The sequence below is a fragment of the Boleophthalmus pectinirostris genome, unplaced genomic scaffold, assembly GCF_026225935.1.
Source record: "Boleophthalmus pectinirostris isolate CB_2022bp ecotype Guang Dong unplaced genomic scaffold, ASM2622593v1 HiC_scaffold_14, whole genome shotgun sequence".
In the NCBI taxonomy this organism is placed as follows: Eukaryota; Metazoa; Chordata; class Actinopteri; order Gobiiformes; family Gobiidae; genus Boleophthalmus; species Boleophthalmus pectinirostris.
In genome coordinates this window covers 24,271,956-24,292,113 of record NW_026571047.1, presented here as the reverse complement: position 1 = coordinate 24,292,113, position 20,158 = coordinate 24,271,956, and the positions used below count along the sequence as shown (strand labels likewise).

General features: G+C 40.0%; 1 protein-coding gene across 3 annotated transcripts in view; it reads right to left on the bottom strand.

Annotated features, from left to right (window-relative positions):
- Positions 1 to 1,159: 1,159 nt before the first annotated feature.
- The window catches only part of kat6b (K(lysine) acetyltransferase 6B), a 95,909-nt gene continuing 76,910 nt past the window's right edge, over positions 1,160 to 20,158 (bottom strand). For all 3 annotated transcript variants that reach the window (XM_055150580.1, XM_055150581.1, XM_020929438.2), the window contains exons 13-17: positions 16,807 to 17,038; positions 14,854 to 15,025; positions 12,453 to 12,722; positions 8,486 to 8,786; positions 1,160 to 7,401 (exon numbers count right to left, since the gene is read on the bottom strand). In XM_055150580.1, coding sequence (XP_055006555.1) covers positions 4,526 to 7,401; positions 8,486 to 8,786; positions 12,453 to 12,722; positions 14,854 to 15,025; positions 16,807 to 17,038 — 3,851 coding nt within the window. In that variant the 3' untranslated portion in view covers positions 1,160 to 4,525. The remainder of the gene's footprint in view (positions 7,402 to 8,485; positions 8,787 to 12,452; positions 12,723 to 14,853; positions 15,026 to 16,806; positions 17,039 to 20,158) is intronic.

Genomic DNA, 20,158 nt, shown 5'->3' with positions numbered 1-20,158 from the left:
TAATCTGCTTCTTCCTTGGTTAAATTCCACCTGTCACTTAAAATATTGCTGAGATCGATGGGAAAAAGTGACTTTGTTTGAGGATGCTGATATTTCTAGTGTGTTATTACTTTGCCTGGAATGTTGTACAGTGTGGCATTAAACTTAATCTCCACAGAGACAAGCAGGGCCAAATTACAGGTCAGATCTGTGGAGAGTAGACCCCAATCATGTGGGTTTCTCAAGGTATTTTTGAGCAATAAAACACCTGTAATTGAATGAAAGAAATTGAATGTCTGATTTTGTAGCATTAGGATTCATTTGCTCGATGGTAGGCGGGTACTTTTTTTTATTTAACCCATCACTGCTATTTGGTCGTGATGTATGTAATGCGCCGCTAACGGGACTAACTGGTATATTAAGCTTTTCCCAAATCCCGTAGGAAGAAGGACAATAACGTCTTTCCCCTTGATAAAATTCACCAAACTTTCTATTTGTTCTGGCTTTAAATCCTCGATCTTGAAAATTGTTGCCAACACAGAATGCACGGCTCTTCGCTGATTGGCTGGTGGTCGAACTCTCACTTCCGGGGTTTTTGCAAACCGTCTAGTCCAGACATGTCAAACTCAGGCCCGGGGTCCAAATTTGGCCCATGATATAATTATATTTGGCCCGCGAGATCATATCAAACTTGTATAAGAGCTGAGATAGGCTATAGAAACATTATTTATTTAAAATTTGTATTATACTTGTTCTGGATTCAATGTTTAAGTAAAACTATTATTAAACATTTATTTTAATAAGAAAATGTTTAACATTACATATCTCAAAAGAAGAGAAAATATGCAGATGTTGTTGAAATGTTTTAATAAATATTTAGTTTGACCCACGACTTAGTCCAAGTTTTTAATTTTGACCCTGTGTGAATTTGAGTTTGACACCCCTGGTCTAGTGTATTCTGATTCCTGACCTATTCGCTGGAGAGAAATGAAATTGAGCGGAGGAGTGGAACATTTCCAGGCAAAATCATAACATCTTCATGGAGACAAGCGCCGTAAAGTTTTGAGAAATGACAGTCTGGCGTAAACATTTTGAATTCTTCTGCGGTCTATTTGTGTCTCGTGTCGGATTTGTGCATGTTCGACTCTCAACACTGTATTCAAAGAAGAGGAATCAGGTACATGGTCAATCATAATTTATTCTTATGCTAAAATGTACAGCATTTATGTGACTGACAAAAGGAGAAAAGTCATAAATACAAGTCCATTCTGCGTGTGCACAAACCCAGGTTGTTCCGGCCTCCTGTCCTCCGCTCTCTGTACAGTACAAAGGCTACAAAAGAGCAGGATTCTTATTAGAAACAGAAACACAGGGACAAGCTGCGTTTTACATGCAAATCCGTTAGCTTAATTTGGTCTATTCACAGGCCTCTACTCTTCGGTAAAATATAAACATTTTATAAAGATAGAAAACAAATCTACAGATGGAATGAAAACGTAGCTTTGAAGGCATTATGTAAAATATCGACTTTGGGCTAAATATTATATACTTTTAAATTCTGCCACACGTTTTTAAGAGTACAAACACTGCGATATGCTTTTGACATATTTATTTAACAGGAAGCTGCCTCTGTTACAAAAAGACTTCAGTTTTATACACATAGCGATAAAACTTCTCCAACTGAACAAAACAGGACTAAGTTTACATTTTATACATTATTAGAATTAACAAAATATAGTTTAATCTTTCATCCCCGTGATAGGGAAAACCTAATAAAGGCCAGATACTCTTTAAAATGGCTTGCTATTAGCACAACACTTGTACAGTACTACTCAATGCACTGCCACTAACATAGACCGAAGCATGCTAGTCGTCACTTTACAAAATAGGTACAATAATTTAAATATACAAAGGCAATGAGTATAGTACAAACTGTCAGACAGAGGACACGGGGCACACAGCCATTGGACCAGGCACATTTCATGGCTTCTTCATAGGCTGCTACTGAACCCCCTATGGCTATGTCCACACTAATGAACTTTAACATTTACAAAAATAAACTTTTCTTCTTTTTTTTTTTTTCATTTTGATTTGAAAAATTCTGGGTTTTCATATTGCACTTTGATCACATGATTGCAGATTAAAGTGATTGATAAAGCTCACTACTGTGACGATGTGTATATGTGTGAGTGTGTGTGTGTGTGTTGGCAATTTCCACCCGACGTTGGATGAATGAAAAAGAAACAATGAGAATACTTAATTTCAGACTACACTTCATTCATTAGTAATTACTATGCAATAACGAGCTTAAGCAACTGTAATAACGTGAATTATTACGAAGGGAGATTTGAGTAGGCCTATTTAATGATGATTTTTAGGGACAGGTGCAATAGAAAAACAGTTTGGGTGAATGAAAAAGAATTAAAAAAAAAACTTAATTTCATACTACACTTCATACGTTGTTGTGTTCAGTGTAATTACTATGCAATAACCAACTGTAATAACGTGAATTATTACAAAGGGAGATTTGTGTAGGCTTATTTAATAATTTGAAGTGAAATAAAAAATAAAAATAAAACTTGGGGATGAATGAAAAAGAAACAAAGAGAATACTTAATTTCATACTACACTTCATTCACTAGTAATTACTATGCAATAACGAGCTTAACCAACTGTAATAACATGTGAATTATTACAAAGTGGGATTTGTGTAGGCCTATTTAATAATTTCAAGTGAAAAAAAAAAAAAACAAAAAACTTGAGGATGAATGAAAAGAATCAAAAAGAATACTTGATTTCATTCTACACTTCATACATTACTGTTTTCACTGTAATTACTATGTAATAACAAGCTTAACCGACTGTAATAACATGTGAATTATTACGAAGGGAGATTTGTGTAGGCCTATTTAATGATGATTTCTAGGGTCACGTGCAATAGAAGAACAGTTTGGGTGAACGAAAAAGAATAAAAAAATATTTAATTTGATACTACACTTCATACATTGTTGTGTTCGGTGTAATTACTATTTAACAACCAACTGTAATAACATGAATTATTGTTTAGTGGAATCTGTGTCGGCCTATTTAATGATTTTAAGTGAAATACATTTTTTTTTTTTTTTAAACTTGGGGATGAATGAAAATAATCAAAAAGAATACTTAATTTCATTCTACACTTGATACATTGTTGTTTTCAATGTAATTACTATGTTATAACTATATTAACCAACTGTAATAACATGTGTAGGCCAACTTAATGATGATTTCTGGAGACAGGTGAATCAGAAAAAATCTAAGAGAATACATATTTTGATACTACACTTTCACTGTTGTGTAATTAATATGTAACGACCTAATTAACCAATTGCAGTAACACACTTATTAATAATAAATATTGAATTTAATTGAATTATTACACAGTGGGACTTGTATAGGCCTACTTAGTGATGATTTAGAGAGGCAGGTGCAATAGAAAAACATATTGGATGAATGAAAAAGAATAAAAGAATACTTAATTTCATTCTATACTTCATACATTGTTGTGTTCAATGTAACTACTATGTAACAACCATCTTAACTAACTGTAATAACAAGTGCATTATTATTACAAAGTGGGATTTGTTTACTGCGGTTTCTAGGGACAAGTATAAAAGAAAAACTACATATTGGATGAAAAGAATCTAAAAATACTTCAATTCATACTTCATGTTATGGTCAATATAACTACTATGTAACAACAACCAATTGTAATAATATTTTTGAAGTTTTAATCGCTATTGTAATAATATTTTTGAAGTTTTAATCACTATTGTAAGAATATTTTTTGTCAGATTTGTGTACTGCATGATGACTTCCGCATACATGTATAATAAGGGGCTGTCACAGAGTAGTTAAATTAAATAAACATCTTATTTTAATGTGTAAAGCGATTGTAAAAATAGAAATTGATACAAATCCCTCACTTCCTAATGTGGCGCCTATGAGCAAGACGCCATTTTTGTGAGAGTTTTGCCATAAAATGTGCATCTCCACGTGGGGAAAGGGCAATTTTTAAATAAAAAAAAATATGTATGAATCAATACAGTCTCTCAGTACAAAGATATGTTTTCCTTCATTCTTTGATTAAGAACGATTAGCATGGGCTGCCTAATGTGGTGGTTAGGCAAAAACTACAACACTGCAGACATAACCGCGATAGTTACAATATAAAGCTATGGTCTAACTAACACTATTGGTTACATTCCTTTAATTTCCTTTAACCATCAGAATTGTACATCAGGATTGTAGAATAGTAATAAACAACATTAGTGTGGACATACCCTAAAACACTAACGCTATTTAAATAGATTCTCGTCGTAATGAAGTAAGGCTTCCCATCTGCGCAACAAAAATATCTTCAATATTAGATTCAAAGTTTAACTCTGATGAACATTTTTGCATCTTTCCAAGTGCTGCTGGTTTTAGGTAACAAAAAGACACAGAGAAAGAAACAAGGCCAAATTAGTGCATTTCATAAAGTCATCGGACCTCCACGCGCCCAATGTTACCGCCGCATAAACCCCGCCCCTTTCAACTGCGGCTTGGACATCCCGGTGTTCACGTACGTGTGTCCCGCGGGGGAGTACACGATGTTGCCGTGGGGCGGGGCTTGCATGGGTTGCTGGGCGTACGGTTGAGTTCCCATCATGCCCATCTGCATAGAGTACTGGGGCGACTGGTTCATGTATCCGTGGTTACCGTGATAACCGCTGTTCATGGTGGGGTGGCTCATGCCGTAGCCGTTTAGCGAGGGCATGTTCATGGAGTTGTAGGCGGGCGCGGTGGGCATCAGACTGACCCTCGGCACGGTGCGTGGGGCGTACATCTGCTGCTGGTGGGCGTGGAGAGACTTGGAGCGTGACGCCGTGTGGTTCTTGGAGGCCATCTGTGATTGGACGCGCTGCGATTGGAGGTTCCGCTGGAGCATCATGTGGGAGGGGGCGGCGAGGGAGGGGGGAGGAGGCGTCATGGCGGTCTGCGGGGCGGGGACTCGGTGCGGCGTCTGGGGTAGGTTCGGCGTGTTGGCGTAGGACGTGATGGGGTGCGAGGGGGTGTGGCTAAAAGGGTCCATGAACGAGTTGGTGAACTGCTGGAGCTTTGCCAGGCTTAGTCCCGATGGTTGGGTATAGTGCGGCCCGTATTCACCCTGCGGGTTTAAGCGTTCATACAGGAAGTTGGGGCTTGATTCTGGCAGTTCGGGCAACGGGACGCCCGGGTTGAAGCTGGGGGCCAGGGTACATTGGGGTACTCCGTGCTGTTGCCCGTGGAGACCGTGCTGGGGCAGTTGATTGTGGTGCAGGCTGTGATTGTGGCTCATTTGGTTGTGATTGTGGGCGGAGTTATGCGTGTGGGAGGAGCTATGGATATGAGGCTGGCTGTGGGCGGGGTTATGTTGACTGTGGGCGGAGTTATGTTGCGAGTGGGCGGAGTTGTGTTGTGAGTGGGTGGAGTTGTGACGCCCGTGTGACGTATGGTGCGGAGTGTGGTTATGGGACAAGGGCTGATTGTGCACAGCGTGTTGGGGGTGAGGTGCATTATGGGGGTGAGGCGGGTGAGGTGCATTGTGGGAGTGTGTTGCATTATGGGAGTGCGTATGTGGAGGGTGAGGTACATTAAGGGAGTGTGAATGTGCGGGGTGTGGTGGATTATGGGAGTGCGGTGCATTATGGGAGTGCGAGTGCGAAGGGTGAGGTGCATTGTGGGAGTGCGAATGAGGAGGGTGAGGTGCATTGTGGGAGTGTGGCGGGTGAGGTGCATTGTGGGAGTGGGGCTGATTGTGCGGCTGGTTCAGATTGTGAGGCCCATGTTGGTGCTGATTGTGGCTGATTTGATTGTGCTGATTGTGTTGCCCGTGGCGCCCGTTGCTGGGAGACCGCTCAACCACACAGCCCTGGGGGGACTTGACGTTGCAGTGCTGAGGCGAGCTCAGGCTTTGGGCCATCAGGGTGCACCCGGGCACCATGGGCGGGCCCACGGCACAACTGCCCTGGGACAGAGCGCTGCCGTAGCCCAGAGACGAGTCGTAGCTGCTGGGGTTCTCGTAGGGCTCCGTGGTGCTCTCGATGCTGCCCAGGTCACTGAAGCCGCTGTCCACCACCTGCTGCCCGTGGTCGGACACCGAGGGCACGTCCATCACCGGGCTGGTCTCCAGGTTGTTGTGTAGCACCATGGCGCCGTGCTCGGGGCTGATCTGGGTGTAGCCGCTCTCCAGCAGGGACACTGCGGGACTGTTGACGGAGCGCACCGATTGGCTGGGGTGTGAGGGGGCGGAGGAGAGGGGGCTGCTGTGGTCGGACTGGGGGCAGTCCTCTGGCACAGGGGCAGGGCTGGGGGGCACGGGGGCATACGGCTGCACTGGGGGGCAAGGCTCCACAGGCTCCACACACTCCTGGAACACAGCGTCCTGTGTGAGAGACTGCACCGCCTGCACCGTCTCAGAGTCCAGCTCCGCGCACACGGGCTCCTCTCTGGGGGCGGGGCTTATAGGCTTCTGTGGAGGTGCAGAGGGGGGCTGCTCCTGACAGGGACTGGGGTGGTCCTGACAGGGGCGGTCTTGACTGGTTTGGTCTTGACAGGGACTGGGGAGGTCCTGACAGGGGAGGTCCTGACAGGGACTGGGGGCAGCCTCTTCCTCTGAAGCGTTCCCAGAATCCACTGCAGCCTCTGGGACCGGGCCCTGCTCTGGTTCTGTTAAAGCCTGAGCCTCGACTGCCGCCTCAGACCGCTCCTCACACTCATCTGTCGCCATGGACACCTGCAGCCCCGCTTCCTCGCACTCATTTGGACCTGAATACTCTGTGGTGCATTCAGGGGCGTCAGGCACATCCGGCTCTGGCTCCTCTTTCGTTGCCTCTGGCTCCGCTGACGTCTGCTCCTCTTCCTCCTCTTCCTCTCCCTGCCCCTCCGCCTGGCTGGGCTCCTCCTCTTCCTCTCCGTCGCGGGCGGTCTCAGCTCTGGGCTCTTCGTGGTCGGGGTGTTTGGGGGAGTCGGGCTCACTGTCCTGGGGCTCTGGGGGGGCTTCGGGGGAGGAGCGGTAGGGGGCGGGAGAGCAGACCGGAGAGTCCTCTGCAGAGCTGGACTTGTGGGACTCTGGCTGATTGGGGCTGTGAGGTTGGGACTGAGGCTCTGTTACATCAGGACTGTCTGGCCCCGGCTCCGCTCGGCTACCCTCGTCGCCGCTGGCAACGCCCCGCTCCGCCTCCTCCGTGTGGTGCTCCGCCTCCAGGGGGGTCTCGGGGGGCGTGTACAGGTTCAGTTTGAAGCCCATCTTTCTCTCGTTCTTGGTTCTCCATTTGGGCGGGCCGCGCTTCACACCTTTGGGCCAGCCTTTCTTCCGTTTCAGTGGACGAGTAGTGGGTCTTTTGCAGAGGAAATCTGCTCCTGTAAAAGAGAGAACACAGTTTTATGGTCAGGGGGGTACAGAGGAAAAACATCATATTAATCTCCCTTAAATGTCTTCAATCAGTTCCTTGTTCCTTGCGTTATTCGTATCCATAGGTAAATTTGTTTTGCAGATTTGAGGCAGGTCCCACAGTTCACATTTCATTCATTCATCCATCCACATAAAGTGTTACAGTGCTCCAGTGCAGAATGGTTTTGTTCCATAAACAATTAGTTAAATTCATCCATCACACTTGGCTAAAATCACAATTAATATTACATATATAAAAAACACACAATTTTTCCAAGACAAATGTACTAAAATCGATCGATAAATGGATTACAATTTATTCATAAGTCTGATAGCAGCCGGAACAAAGCTCCTTTTAAAACGATTCATTCTAGATCTTGGGACTAAAAGCCTCTGACCAGAGGAAGCACCATAATTCAGATTAATAATATGTTATTAACAACACATTTCCTACTCATGGATTTCAGCTTCTTGGTAGGAGTAACATTTTGAGGACCATTTTTATTATAATAGTTAATTGCTAGGGATGTAACAATAACCAAAATATTGTGATATTGTATCGTCAAAAGTTTCAATAATGTCGTGGTCTGTCACAATATATCGAATCACAAGTTTATTTGCTTAAATGCATGGTTTTATAGTAGCAACAGCTTATGAAAACTGGGAACTACATATCCCATGATTCATTTCAGCGCAGACAACATGAAGAAATATGTTTTTTATTTGAATTCTGATTATGACGGAAATAATTCACACCAAAATCTTTTATTTCAAAAGCAGAAACGTGTCCTATCTACAATTATATCAGCCTCTTCAAAATATCACGTGAGATTTGGATATCGTTACATCTCGCTCAATTGCTATGGCAACTGTATTCTGAAACCCATGGATAAGTTTTTTGCTTCCTATTATTTATATTAGTAATCTAACTTATCAAGCCTCTATTTCTAAAGTCCATTCATGTTTTAAATTGGGCCACTCAAACTTTATTTTATTGTAAAAATGTCCTGTAATGTTAAATATTTAACATACTACAGACACATCAGGACATACCTTCGCTCCAGAGTTCACGATTGTCTTTCTGAATGTTTTTCTCGAGTCGTGGTCTTCCTCTCCTCCTCTTCATCGGCGTGATATGCCTCTTCTCCCTCCCCTCCTCCTCCTCATCCTCCTCTTCCTCGTCGTCCATCTCTCCGACCCGGGACGTTCTCTCCAGGTGGGGCATGGGCCTCTCGTCGTCCGAGTGATCAAAGGGCTCGTTTAGCACCTCCGTCGTCTCGGAGATGGTTTCCGTGGTGACACTGCTGTTTACTCTCTTCCTCTTTCGACCTCGCTTCTTCAACACCACAGACCTCTGCAAAAACGACGAGAAAACGCAAAATACAAGTTAGTGATATGGTGTAATTAATTATAGCTTTGTCTGGAATGTTCCACAGTTTAAGCAGGTTGTGCCACCAGGGCAAGTTACAAATCAGATCTGTGGAAAAGTGTCTCAACCCGAAGTAAGAATGTATGCAATATATTTTATAGCAATGAACACACCTACGTCTGAATAAATGCAAGCTCAATGAAATATCTCCATGGAAACAAGCTAATTGCACTACTTCTATTACTACTATTCCTATTAATATTACTACTACTACTACTACTACCACTAGTGCTAGTGCTACTCCTACTATTATTATTACTATTACTATTACTACAACGACGACGACAACTACGATTACTACTACTACTACTACTACTACAACCACTAGTGCTAGTGCTAGTGCTACTACTACTACTACTACTACTACTACTACTACTACTACTACTACTACTACTACTAGTGCTAGTGCTAGTGCTACTACTACTACTACTGTTGCTGCTGCTGTTACTACTGCTACTCCAACTACTGCTACTGCTACTATTACTATTACTACTACTACTGCGGCTGCTTCTGCTTCTGCTGCTACTACTACTACTACTACTACTACTACTACTACTACTACTACTACTACGACTAATGTTAGTACTAGTGCTACTACTATTATTACTATTACTACTGCTACTACTACTACTACTTCAGCTGCTTCTGCTACTACTACTACCCCTACTACTACAACAACCATTAGTGCTAGTGTTAGTTACTACTCTTACTATTACTCAAACAAGCTAATTGCACATATACTATGTGTAGTCAGACAAATATTATCTTTATTTCGCTACCTTTTTATTCTTATCAACATGTAAAATGGAAACTTGAGTTATCACTGTAAAATATATAGTCTAAAATACCTTCACTGTTTGTATGTAACAGCTTGTCCCTAGAAATCAGCGATCTGAGCCAAATTGATATGAAGCTCAGTGTTTTTATCTTCATGTCCACAAGAGGGCAGCAGTGTCCCACTCAAAGAGACCAGTAAATTAACCATGACGCTGACAATGGTACAAGGTTTAAACAGAGGCCCTAAAACACATCTATTATCCACAGCTGCGAGCTCTACACCGCTTCCACCCAATCCATGAATATTTATCAAAGTTCCCACCGCACACGAACGCAACACAGACGCTAATGAAGGGAAACAAATAATGATAAACACTCAGCTGTGCTTTGAGCCCAGAGAAAACCAAACAAGAGAGACAGACATGAAGCAGGAGTCGATAATGATCTGCTCAATTAAAGGGCCCACCATTCTAAAAGTAATACTACTGCTGCTACTGTTACTACTGCTACTACTACTGCTACTGCTACTACTGCTACTACTGTTACTACTGCTACTACTACTGCTGTTACTACTGCCACTCCTACTACTACTACAACCACTAGTGCTAGTGCTATTACTACTACAACTCCTACTGCTACTGTTACTACTGCTACTTCTACTACTACTCCTACTGCTACTACTACTGCTACTACTCCTACTACTTCTACTATGACTACAACCACTAGTGCTACTACTACTACTACTGCTATTACTACTACTACTGTTACTGCTACTGTTACTACTACTGTTACTGCTACTGTTACTGCTACTGTTACTACTACTCCTCCTACTCCTACTGCTTCTACTACTACTACAACCACTAGGGTTAGTACTAGTAGTACTACTAGTACTACTACTACTGCTGCTGCTGCTAGTCCTACTACAACAATTGATATTACTACTGCTTCTTGTGCTACTATTACTACACCTACTACACCTACTATTACTACTACTACACCTACCACTACTCCTACTATTACTACTACTACTACTTCTGCTACTACTACAACTACTACTATAGCAACTACTACTGCTACTACTACTACTACTACTAAAGGCAGAAGACAGTTGGGGACAAAGGCGTCTGTTGTCCGGGGCCCCAGGGTTTTAGGGGCCCAGATTTGGACTCTCTTCCTATTCATTTATATCAGAGGGGCCCATGTGAGGCTTCGTCTTGTCGAAAGGCTTTTATCAATATAAATATATGATTGTTGTCAGTTGAAAGGATTTAAAAACATGAGATTAATATTGTCGATTTGTGGAACCAATCCCAAACAAATAAAATAATGATAAGGGTCAACGTTTGTAGATTTCTATTGTGTATTTCTTTTAAAAACATTAACTCTCCCATAAAGTTATATAAGCCCCATGCCCTCCATCTGAAATTATGACATGATCAAATCGTAGAAACCTAAACCTAATCTATAAAAGGTGAATTCCGTGTATGTGCCACTCAGCTGCTTCCTGTTACAGTCCTGTTCTGGGAAGTGCAATAGTATGTCTTTTCTTGGAGGCAGTTTTTCAATAGGGACTTGCTCGGGACTTCAATACAGTCAGTGCAGTAGCCTTTTTCACGGTTATCTATTCAGAGACGAGTAGAGCAAAGACAGGACCACTGCTGGACAATTAACTTACCAAGAAAGTACTTCCAGTTACTCCAAAATACATTAAAAGTGCATTGTGTAATTTTTCTGGTGGAGGGTTCGCCAAATGCTTTTCTTCGTGGAAATGTTATTGCTTTGTCTGGAATGTTTCACAGTATGGTATTATTAAACCTTTCTATCTTTACAGAGACCAAACCAGAGCGAGTTACAGGTCAGATCTGCGGAGAGGCGACCCCGCTCACAGTCAGAATGTTGTTTTTCGAGATGTTTTTGAGCTATAAAACCACCTGTAATTGAATAAATGTAAGGTAAAACAAGAGCAATCCATAGAAACAAGCAGGCAGAGGTGGGACTAAGTCGATGTTTTGCAAGTCTCAAGTAAGTCTCAAGTCTTTGACCTCAACTTCAAGTCGAGTCTCAAGTCACTGGTTCGTAAGACCAGGTCAAGTCCAAGTCTTCTGGCTTTGAACTTCGAGTCATTTGAAGTCTTTAAACCAAAAAAAGTATCAAATATAGCTTAGATTTTTGCAGTTTATATGACTTTTAAACTAAATTGTACTTAAAAGTGGTGGTTTATTTATATACGAGTATTTATATTGTTGTACAAATGCAAATTTTTCCTTTTTAAATGTCTTGACAAGATCTTAGTGTGAATATTTACCGTCAGAAAAAAAAGAATTCACATTTAATAGTGCTTAACAAGTTATTTTGTCATGTTAGGATCATCTTCTAAGTAGTTCCCTCTGTTTTACTGTATTGTACTGTATATTACTGTAGTACTTTTGAGGATACCACATTGCAGTACTTAATTTTACATCCAAAGTAACAGAAGTGGGAGGGACATGTTCCTGTTTGTTCCTGTAAAATTAAGCACTGCATGTATCTTTTTTTAGAAGCATCAAGTCTTTTCAAGTCACAGAGCTCAAGTCCAAGTCGAGTCCCAAGTCTTAGTCCATTTTATCAAGTCAAGTCTCAAGTCCTAAAAATAGTGACTCAAGTCTGACTCGAGTCCAAGTCACGAATTGCAAGTCCCCATATCTGCAAGCAGGTAATGGACCCTCACCAAAAAGTTACACAGTGCACCTTTAAACTAAACTAAACCAGTTCTAAACCAGATCAAAACATGACTTATTTTGACAACAAAACAAGCGTAACTCTTAATGAATTCACCTTTCTTTTGGTGGAAAGCATGACGTGGGCTTTGGTGAGGACGGGCGGCGAGCTGTCTGAATCGTCGTCGTCATCGTCAGCTTCCTCGTCGTCGTGGCTACGCTCCTCAACTTCCTGGATGCGGCGGCTCCATGACGACATAGCGCGGCGCTCGTAGGTTCGGTACGGGACCTTGCAGTGGACTTTGGTGAGGGTGGGGCGGCCGCTGTGGGAGGGGGAGAAGAGGTCGTCTTTGTCCCAGCGATTGGACTGATCCTTCAGCCTCTCCATCTGAAATCACACAAATAATATATCAGGATATTCCCACGTTTGACTACCCCAAATTTAAGACCTTTTTAAGACCAATTAGATGAAAATAAAGACCAACATCACGCCCATTACGCAGGCGAAAAACACCAGATCCAATTCTAATAATGACCAACCAAACTACTATATCTAGAATCTAAGAGCCATTGTGGATTAAACCTGCACTTCCCCACGATCCATCCAGCGTCTTCCTCCACTCTACTGATTGTTTACTTATTGCCACCGGTGCCAGAAACCAAAGTATTGTTTGCGCAGACTCCAAATTAGATTTTCATTCACGTTACACGATCTCATGTTGTTTTTTTCCTGCCTTCATTTAACATCGCACTGCAGCCAGGTTAAGTAAACAACAAAATAGGCTAATGAAATTCAAGACCTTTGTGAAAAAAATAAGATTTGGACAACAGAATTTAAGACTTTTTAAGGCCTTAATTTAGGACCTTAAGACCTTTTTAAGACTTGTAAATAATTTTAAGACCCTGTAAATATAAATAAAATATATATACACTTAAAACTGGGTGATATAACAAAAAAAAATACAATTTATTTGTGTGGTATGTCTTATTAAAAACTAATAAAAATGGCTTGAACATGAATATTAATTTTGGTGAATATAAACAATAGAGACATTTAATACATTATCATTTTGCACTTAAAAAAAATATCACTGAAGATTAGAAATAACTCAATTCTGTTCATTGCCCAGCCTTAAAATACCTATGGATTGTTCAAATTCAAGATTTAACAATAAAAATGACTTTTAAAAATCAAAATTATGTAGAAATTTCTTAGTTTTGGCAGCTCTTAACTGCATGCAAAAAACAAAAACTAAAATTATTTACAAATCTTCATATTTATGTATAAGTTTGTGTTAAGATGTTTATTTTTTACAATATCACATATGCCTCAAAGTTTCATGTTTGAGAAATAGTTGTTTATTCATAGTTTATAAAGATGTGTATTTATTTGTTCAATTAATTTACGAGTGTAAACAAAATAATAAAAATATATATGATACAGTGTGCCAGATTATATAAAAATGCTCTTTATAACGAGCAGTAGCAGCGGTAGTAAAAAGTTAGAAAATACAAATCACTTTGCATAAACTACTTTTTACTTATAATATCTCAACTTTCTTTTTTTTTTTTTTTTTTTTAGTTCCACAGATCGTACGCCTATAAAAACACAATAATTCCACTTTTACCACATGAATACGACATTTACACATCGTTTTATGAGAACAGTAATGAGGTGACAGTAAAATGTTCACTGCTAATTTGCCATGAGTCAGGGCTTTTCAAAGGACAGCTGAAGTCACCAAACCCCATTGAGAAATACACTCGTTTTAGCTCAGAGGACAGACTGTACCGGGGCTATTACTGTTTATGCATGCAATTGTGTCACTTTGAAGCTCGAGATGAAAGTTAGAAAGATGTTTTAAGACAAATGCAAAAAGAGAAAACCAGAGATGAGTTCAATTAGACAAGAATTAATAAGCTCAGGCTGAAATTGTGTCAGTATCACATATTATTATATCAGTTTTGAGGTTAGATTTGCGATTTAAGTTTTAACTATTTAATTTCTGGACAGATAATTTGAGAGAAAACAGAAATTTTTTATTGCAAAAATACAAAAATCACATGTTTGCAGAAGTCTAAACTACACGACTAGCAGGTTTTATATGGAAATATGTGGAAAAGCAGACTAGAATATTTCTCTCTCTCTCTTAAGTCCAAGATTAGTCCTGGTTTAGTCCTGGTTTAGTCCTGTCCTGCCTGTATGTAATTACTACCTGCCCGCATACCCGCCCGTAAAATTCCAGGACGTTAAAACCCGTAACCAGTAACCGACAGTGCAGCACTCAAGTTTCAAGTACTTGGTGACATTGCTCAAGACTGCCCCATTTACAGCCAGGTGTTTTTGATTACAAACACCTGCAGGGGGCGGAGTTTGAAGTATGGATACCTGGTAGAACAATCACACTGTTCCTTAAACCCCCAGACTCCGCCCCTGCTCCAGGTACGAAAGATGTTTCTGGGTGGAGTTTAGGTGTTTAGTTCCACTTTAATATCTTCTACAGCTAAGGGCAGCCTACCTCCATCTCCTCTTCTTCTTCCTCCTCTTCCTCGTCGGATGTGGTGGGTGCGTTGTGGTTTTTCGGCGGGGTCCATCGTAAGGCGCCGGGGTCCACCTCGTACGGTCTGGGCCGCTCCCTCAGACGCTCCATGTGCCTCTGGATCACGCCCTCTCTACGAACCAGAACGATTCTGCAGGGGGAAAAAAAAGTGGTTTTAAGCAAGACAGTAGTATTAGTAGTAGTAGTAGTAGTAGTAGTATGAATATTAGTAGTAGTAGTAGTAATTTAGTTTAGATCACTGTCAAAGGTCATAATAATTGCATGATAGTAACTTGAGTACCGTATTTTTTTGGACAAGTAAGTTACACTTTTTTTCATGGTTTGGGTGTTTCCTTGCGACTTCTACTCCAGTGCAACTTATATATTAAAATAAAATATATTAAAATTTTCAAACTGACAGCCATAAGAGGCTCTAGGCTTGTGTATCAGTATCTACTACTCCTGTACCACTGTCACTTCACCCCCTACTGTGTATGTCTGCTGCAGAAAGAGCCGCTGTCCTGCTGCAAGTAGTGAAATATGCAGCCGAAAACAGTAATCGAGCAGCAGAAAGAAAGTTTGGAGTGAGTGAGAAACTTGTGAGGGACTGGCGTAAAGCAGGGATGGAGAACACAGCTTCACGGTGACCGGGAGGGTGCGCCATGCAACTTTCCTGGAAGTCACTGGATGGATGGACAAAGCCTGGACTTCAGTGACACTGAAACCATCCTGTCGGGATTCAGAAAGGCCGGAATAATTCTAACTGGAACTGATTCTGAGTCTGACAACAGCTACACAGAAGAGGAAGCTGTGCTCTGTTTACCTCTGGATGTCACGGAGTTGCTCAGAAGTGACACAGTGGATGAAGAATTTAATGGATTTAGTGATTTGAAGTGAGATGGAGCGTTTGGTAAACTTGTTCTGTTCTGTTGTTTATGTTATAGTTTAATCTGAAGAACTGTTCATATGTGACGTTTACAGTCTGTTGTTCTCTGTTCTATTGTTACTAGAACTTGACTTTCAACAAGAAATGTTGGTTCCTGGTTTCTGATTTTATAAAATAAATTTCCCCCAAAAAATGCAACTTATGTATGTTTTTTACTTCTTCATTACACATTTTTTGACTGGTGCTACTTATACTCCAGAGAGATTTATAGTCCAAAAAATACGGTAGTTTTAGTATCACAGGAGTAATTAGCATGAATAGTATAAGTAAAAATATATCACATTTGCAGTTGTTGTAGTTGCAGTAGTAGCAGAAGTATTTTTTTATTACAGCAGTTGTAGTTGCAGTAGTAGCAGTGGCTCTGCAGTTGTAATGTGTAACAGTACAGAGCACAGGTGGGCTGCCAGGTGTACACAGACACATGAGTCCTTGGGGGGCTTAACCTGACTTACTTCTGTCAATATTGGGCCGTGTTAAATGGATATGATGTTAAAAATACACAGTGTCCTGGATAAGTCACAGAGCCCGAGTGGAGGAGGCGGGCTGACCTGCCACACCTGTCAATCATCTGCGGCGACTCAAGCAGAACTAAATCAGGACTAAAAAAGGACTAAACCAGGAGTAAATCAGGTTTGTATCAGAGCTGAAGAGGTCTGAGATAGTTTCAAAGCACAAGTAGATTTAGGTGTAATCGTCACTACTCAAGCACGTGGAAACCTAACCTGGCTCATGTCAGACTGGTATGTGCTCTACACATGATCAATCTGGCTCTCGTTGAAAGCGATCAGGATTTATTGAGGCGAGTAGTCCTAGCAGGAGCTTGTGGGTGGGATTTTGCCAAGATGGATTCCCATGAGCTTGTGAACTCACAGATATTGTAAGAATCCATGTTGCTACACAAGGTTAGTCTAAACCAGAACAGAACTGGATCTAAACCAGGTCTGAACCACTGAACCAGGTCTACCCCAGCCCCTCTCCACACTCACCTCCCGTCCCTGGTGTCGATCATGCCCAGCTGCTGCAGGGTGGCGGCGACGTCGTGTGGGCACATGCCCGTGGCTCTGCTGATGCCCCTCACACTGATGTGTTTGTGGCGATGCTTCGAGAGGTGCTCCAGAATCACACTTTTCCAAAACGCAGAGTACGACAGGCGGCCCAGGTCTGACAGAGGCTTCTCAGGAGAACCAGCCTGGCCCTCACGCCGGGTGAGCAGGTAACCTACAAAATAAAAACAGTTTAGTTACAACACTGGTCACGAACAAAAACCTGACTGATCCAAAAGACTGAAATATGAAATACAATAAAATACTAATACAAGAAGCATTTGAGAACATGTTAGTAAATGTTAAACTACACAGTGAGCAGATTGGGTCACTACAACATGTGATTTTGCTTCAGGTTTGATTAATCTGGCAGCTCCAACACTAATTCAAAACAACACAACAGGTTTTGAACTGTGCTGTAAAAAAAGATATACAGCTGCAATCAAATTTAAATTACTACAGTAAGCAAATTGAAAATTATTTGATTATTATGAGCAAAGAAATTATTTGAGTAACATAATTTTTACAGACAATAGAACATTATTATTATGTTTATTTTAGGCAGTACAAACATGTTCTGAAACTCCTAGATGATACAGAATTCTACTAATAAAACAAAAATCTAAAATTTTGCCACAACTGTAATGTTTATGAGACCTGATAGACCAGATAACTACTACTATTAGAATTTAACTATTAAAACGTAGTTTTAAAAACAAGATATAATTTTTTAAAGTTTTATTTTCATGCTTTGAACAGTGGATAGTGGCGCGCTAAGGAAAGTTACATGATCTCGACCATTAGAGTCTGTTTGTTTATTTATTTAGCTTTTTTACATTATTAAGTTGAATTGAGGATAACTATATGAGGGGCTTTTAAAGTCATTTTTATTATGTTTATTTCCCAGTTGATCGTTCATGAGTACAGTTTTTGCTTATGTTAAATCCTTAAAACCCAGGGGGAGGGGCTAAGGCGGGACTCAAGTCATTTGTTCTGTGTTTTTGGCCTGACTCTAAGTGCTATCACTGTAAATATTATTGTAAATACTTCTTTTTTTTTTTGGACTCTACTTCATCATTTCCACTGTAAATGCTGCACTCTGCACATTGGGCTGTGGTGTAAATAAAAACGCACTTAAGTGAAGTTTTTTCGACACAGACAAACTAAACAGACATCAACAAAACAAATAAGAAGAGACAAAAATAATAATAATATTCCAAAAATACAACTAAAGAATGGAGTAATTATGACCAAAAAATGAGACAAAACAAGATAATGATAAATAAAAAAGAGGAGTGAGAGAGAATAACACTTTTCAGAATCAATAGCCGCGTAAATGAGGATCTAGTTTCAAGAGCAGTTTTAGTATTACTAGTATTTTTTCGTGTCGGGGATCGTAGTTAATAGAAAAATTGACTTCACTACTCACCAGGGGCCGTACTTAGCCGAGATCACAAACAAGGCAAGAAAAAAAAACACCAAAATCTAATGTGTGTAATTCATTTTCACGAGCTGCTTTGTCAAGGGTCATCCATTACGAGACTGTGTGAAATTAATTAATGGTTTTTAATGTGCACCCGCAAAAACTGATGTGCCCAAACAAGCAAGTCTAATCACCAAACACGGCACGCTAATGTTACAGTAATCACCGCATATTCATTTAACGGAGGAGAGGAGCAGTCGCCGTTGACAACACTTAACGCTGAATATTCAAATAAATTAATTGGGGAAAAGTCATAATTCATTTTGTCGTTTTACAAGTGAGTTAGTATTAATAAAAGGGAAACAAAGGAGCAGAGACGCGAGCTTTGAAAAATGATCTGAAAGAGGGTTTTTCATAAGTCCTTCTCTCGACTGCGGACTAATACTGCAGTTCAGAAGTATTAGAAGGACTTAAAGAGGGAATATGAATAATTATGAGTGAAAACAATATAAAGAGAGAGTGGTTAAAGTGGGCTAAAATATCTGACAAAATGAAATAAAAAATAAATACAAATAACTAGGGATGTAACCAGGCTGATATCATTGTAAATGGGATGCTTTTTTTTGCTTTTAAATGCCCTGATAAGATTTTGGTGTGAATTATTTACGTCATAATCCCAAGAATTCAAGTCAAAAACATATTTCTTCATGTTGTCTGCGCTGAAATGAATCATGGGATATGTAGTTTCCAATGTTTATAAGTGACTGCAGCTGGAACTTGTGATTCGATATATTGTGACAGCCCACGATATTATTTTGAGACTTTTGACGATACGATATCACGATATTTCAATTAATATTTGGTTATATTTCGTTTATAATAGTCTGAATAATACATTTTGTAGTAATTTTTACAAAAGTTAATGTCAGAACAACATTACTTCAACTTGTGGTCCTAAATTTTTTGTCTTGTAATAAAGTTTTGTTCTATACTGTGCTCTGTCTGCATCTAATTGTAAAGCTTTTTTTATCATCCGTGAACCAGGAAGTAAGATTGGTGTGCAGTTAGCATGCTAGTTGTTGTTACAATTATTACTACTATGGACTAATGCTGCATTTCAGAAGTATTAGCAGTACTTAAAGAAAAAAAAGACTTTGTTCAGAATTGTTCAGTGAAAAAAAAAATATATATATATATAACAGACATGTCAAACTCAGGCTTGGGGACCAAATTTGGCCTGAGACATAATTATATTTGGCCCACGAGATCATATTAGATATGTATTAAATCTGGCCCGCCGGCTACAGACAGACTATAGAGACATTATTTATTTAAAATGTTGTTTGTATTTTATATTTAGCTTGTTCTGGATTCAATGTTTAAGCAAAACTATTATTCAGAATTTATTTTAATAAGATGTCAAAATAAGAAATAAGAAAGGGTTTAACATTACATATCTCAAAAGAAGAGAAAACACGCAGATGTTGTTGAAATTTTTCAATAAATATTTAGTTTGGCCAACGACTTAGTCCCAGTTTTTAATTTTGGCCTCTGTGAATTTGAGTTTGACACTCCTGATATAGAGGATGGTTAAAGCTGGCTGCAATATTTGAACAAATAAAATGACAAATATTCCCATATATAAATAGCATAATAATAAGTTTTATTATATTCTGAATAAATACATTTTGTAGTTATTTCCTACAAAAGATAATATGTAAAATTATCAGATTTTTTTTCATGTAATACAGTAAAAATTGTCTTGTCGTTGGGTCAAAGTGAGACTGTTGAATACTGTTTGCATCTAATTATAAAGTTTTTTTAATCATCCACAAACTAGGAAGTAAGACTTGTGTGCTGTTAGAGTGCTTG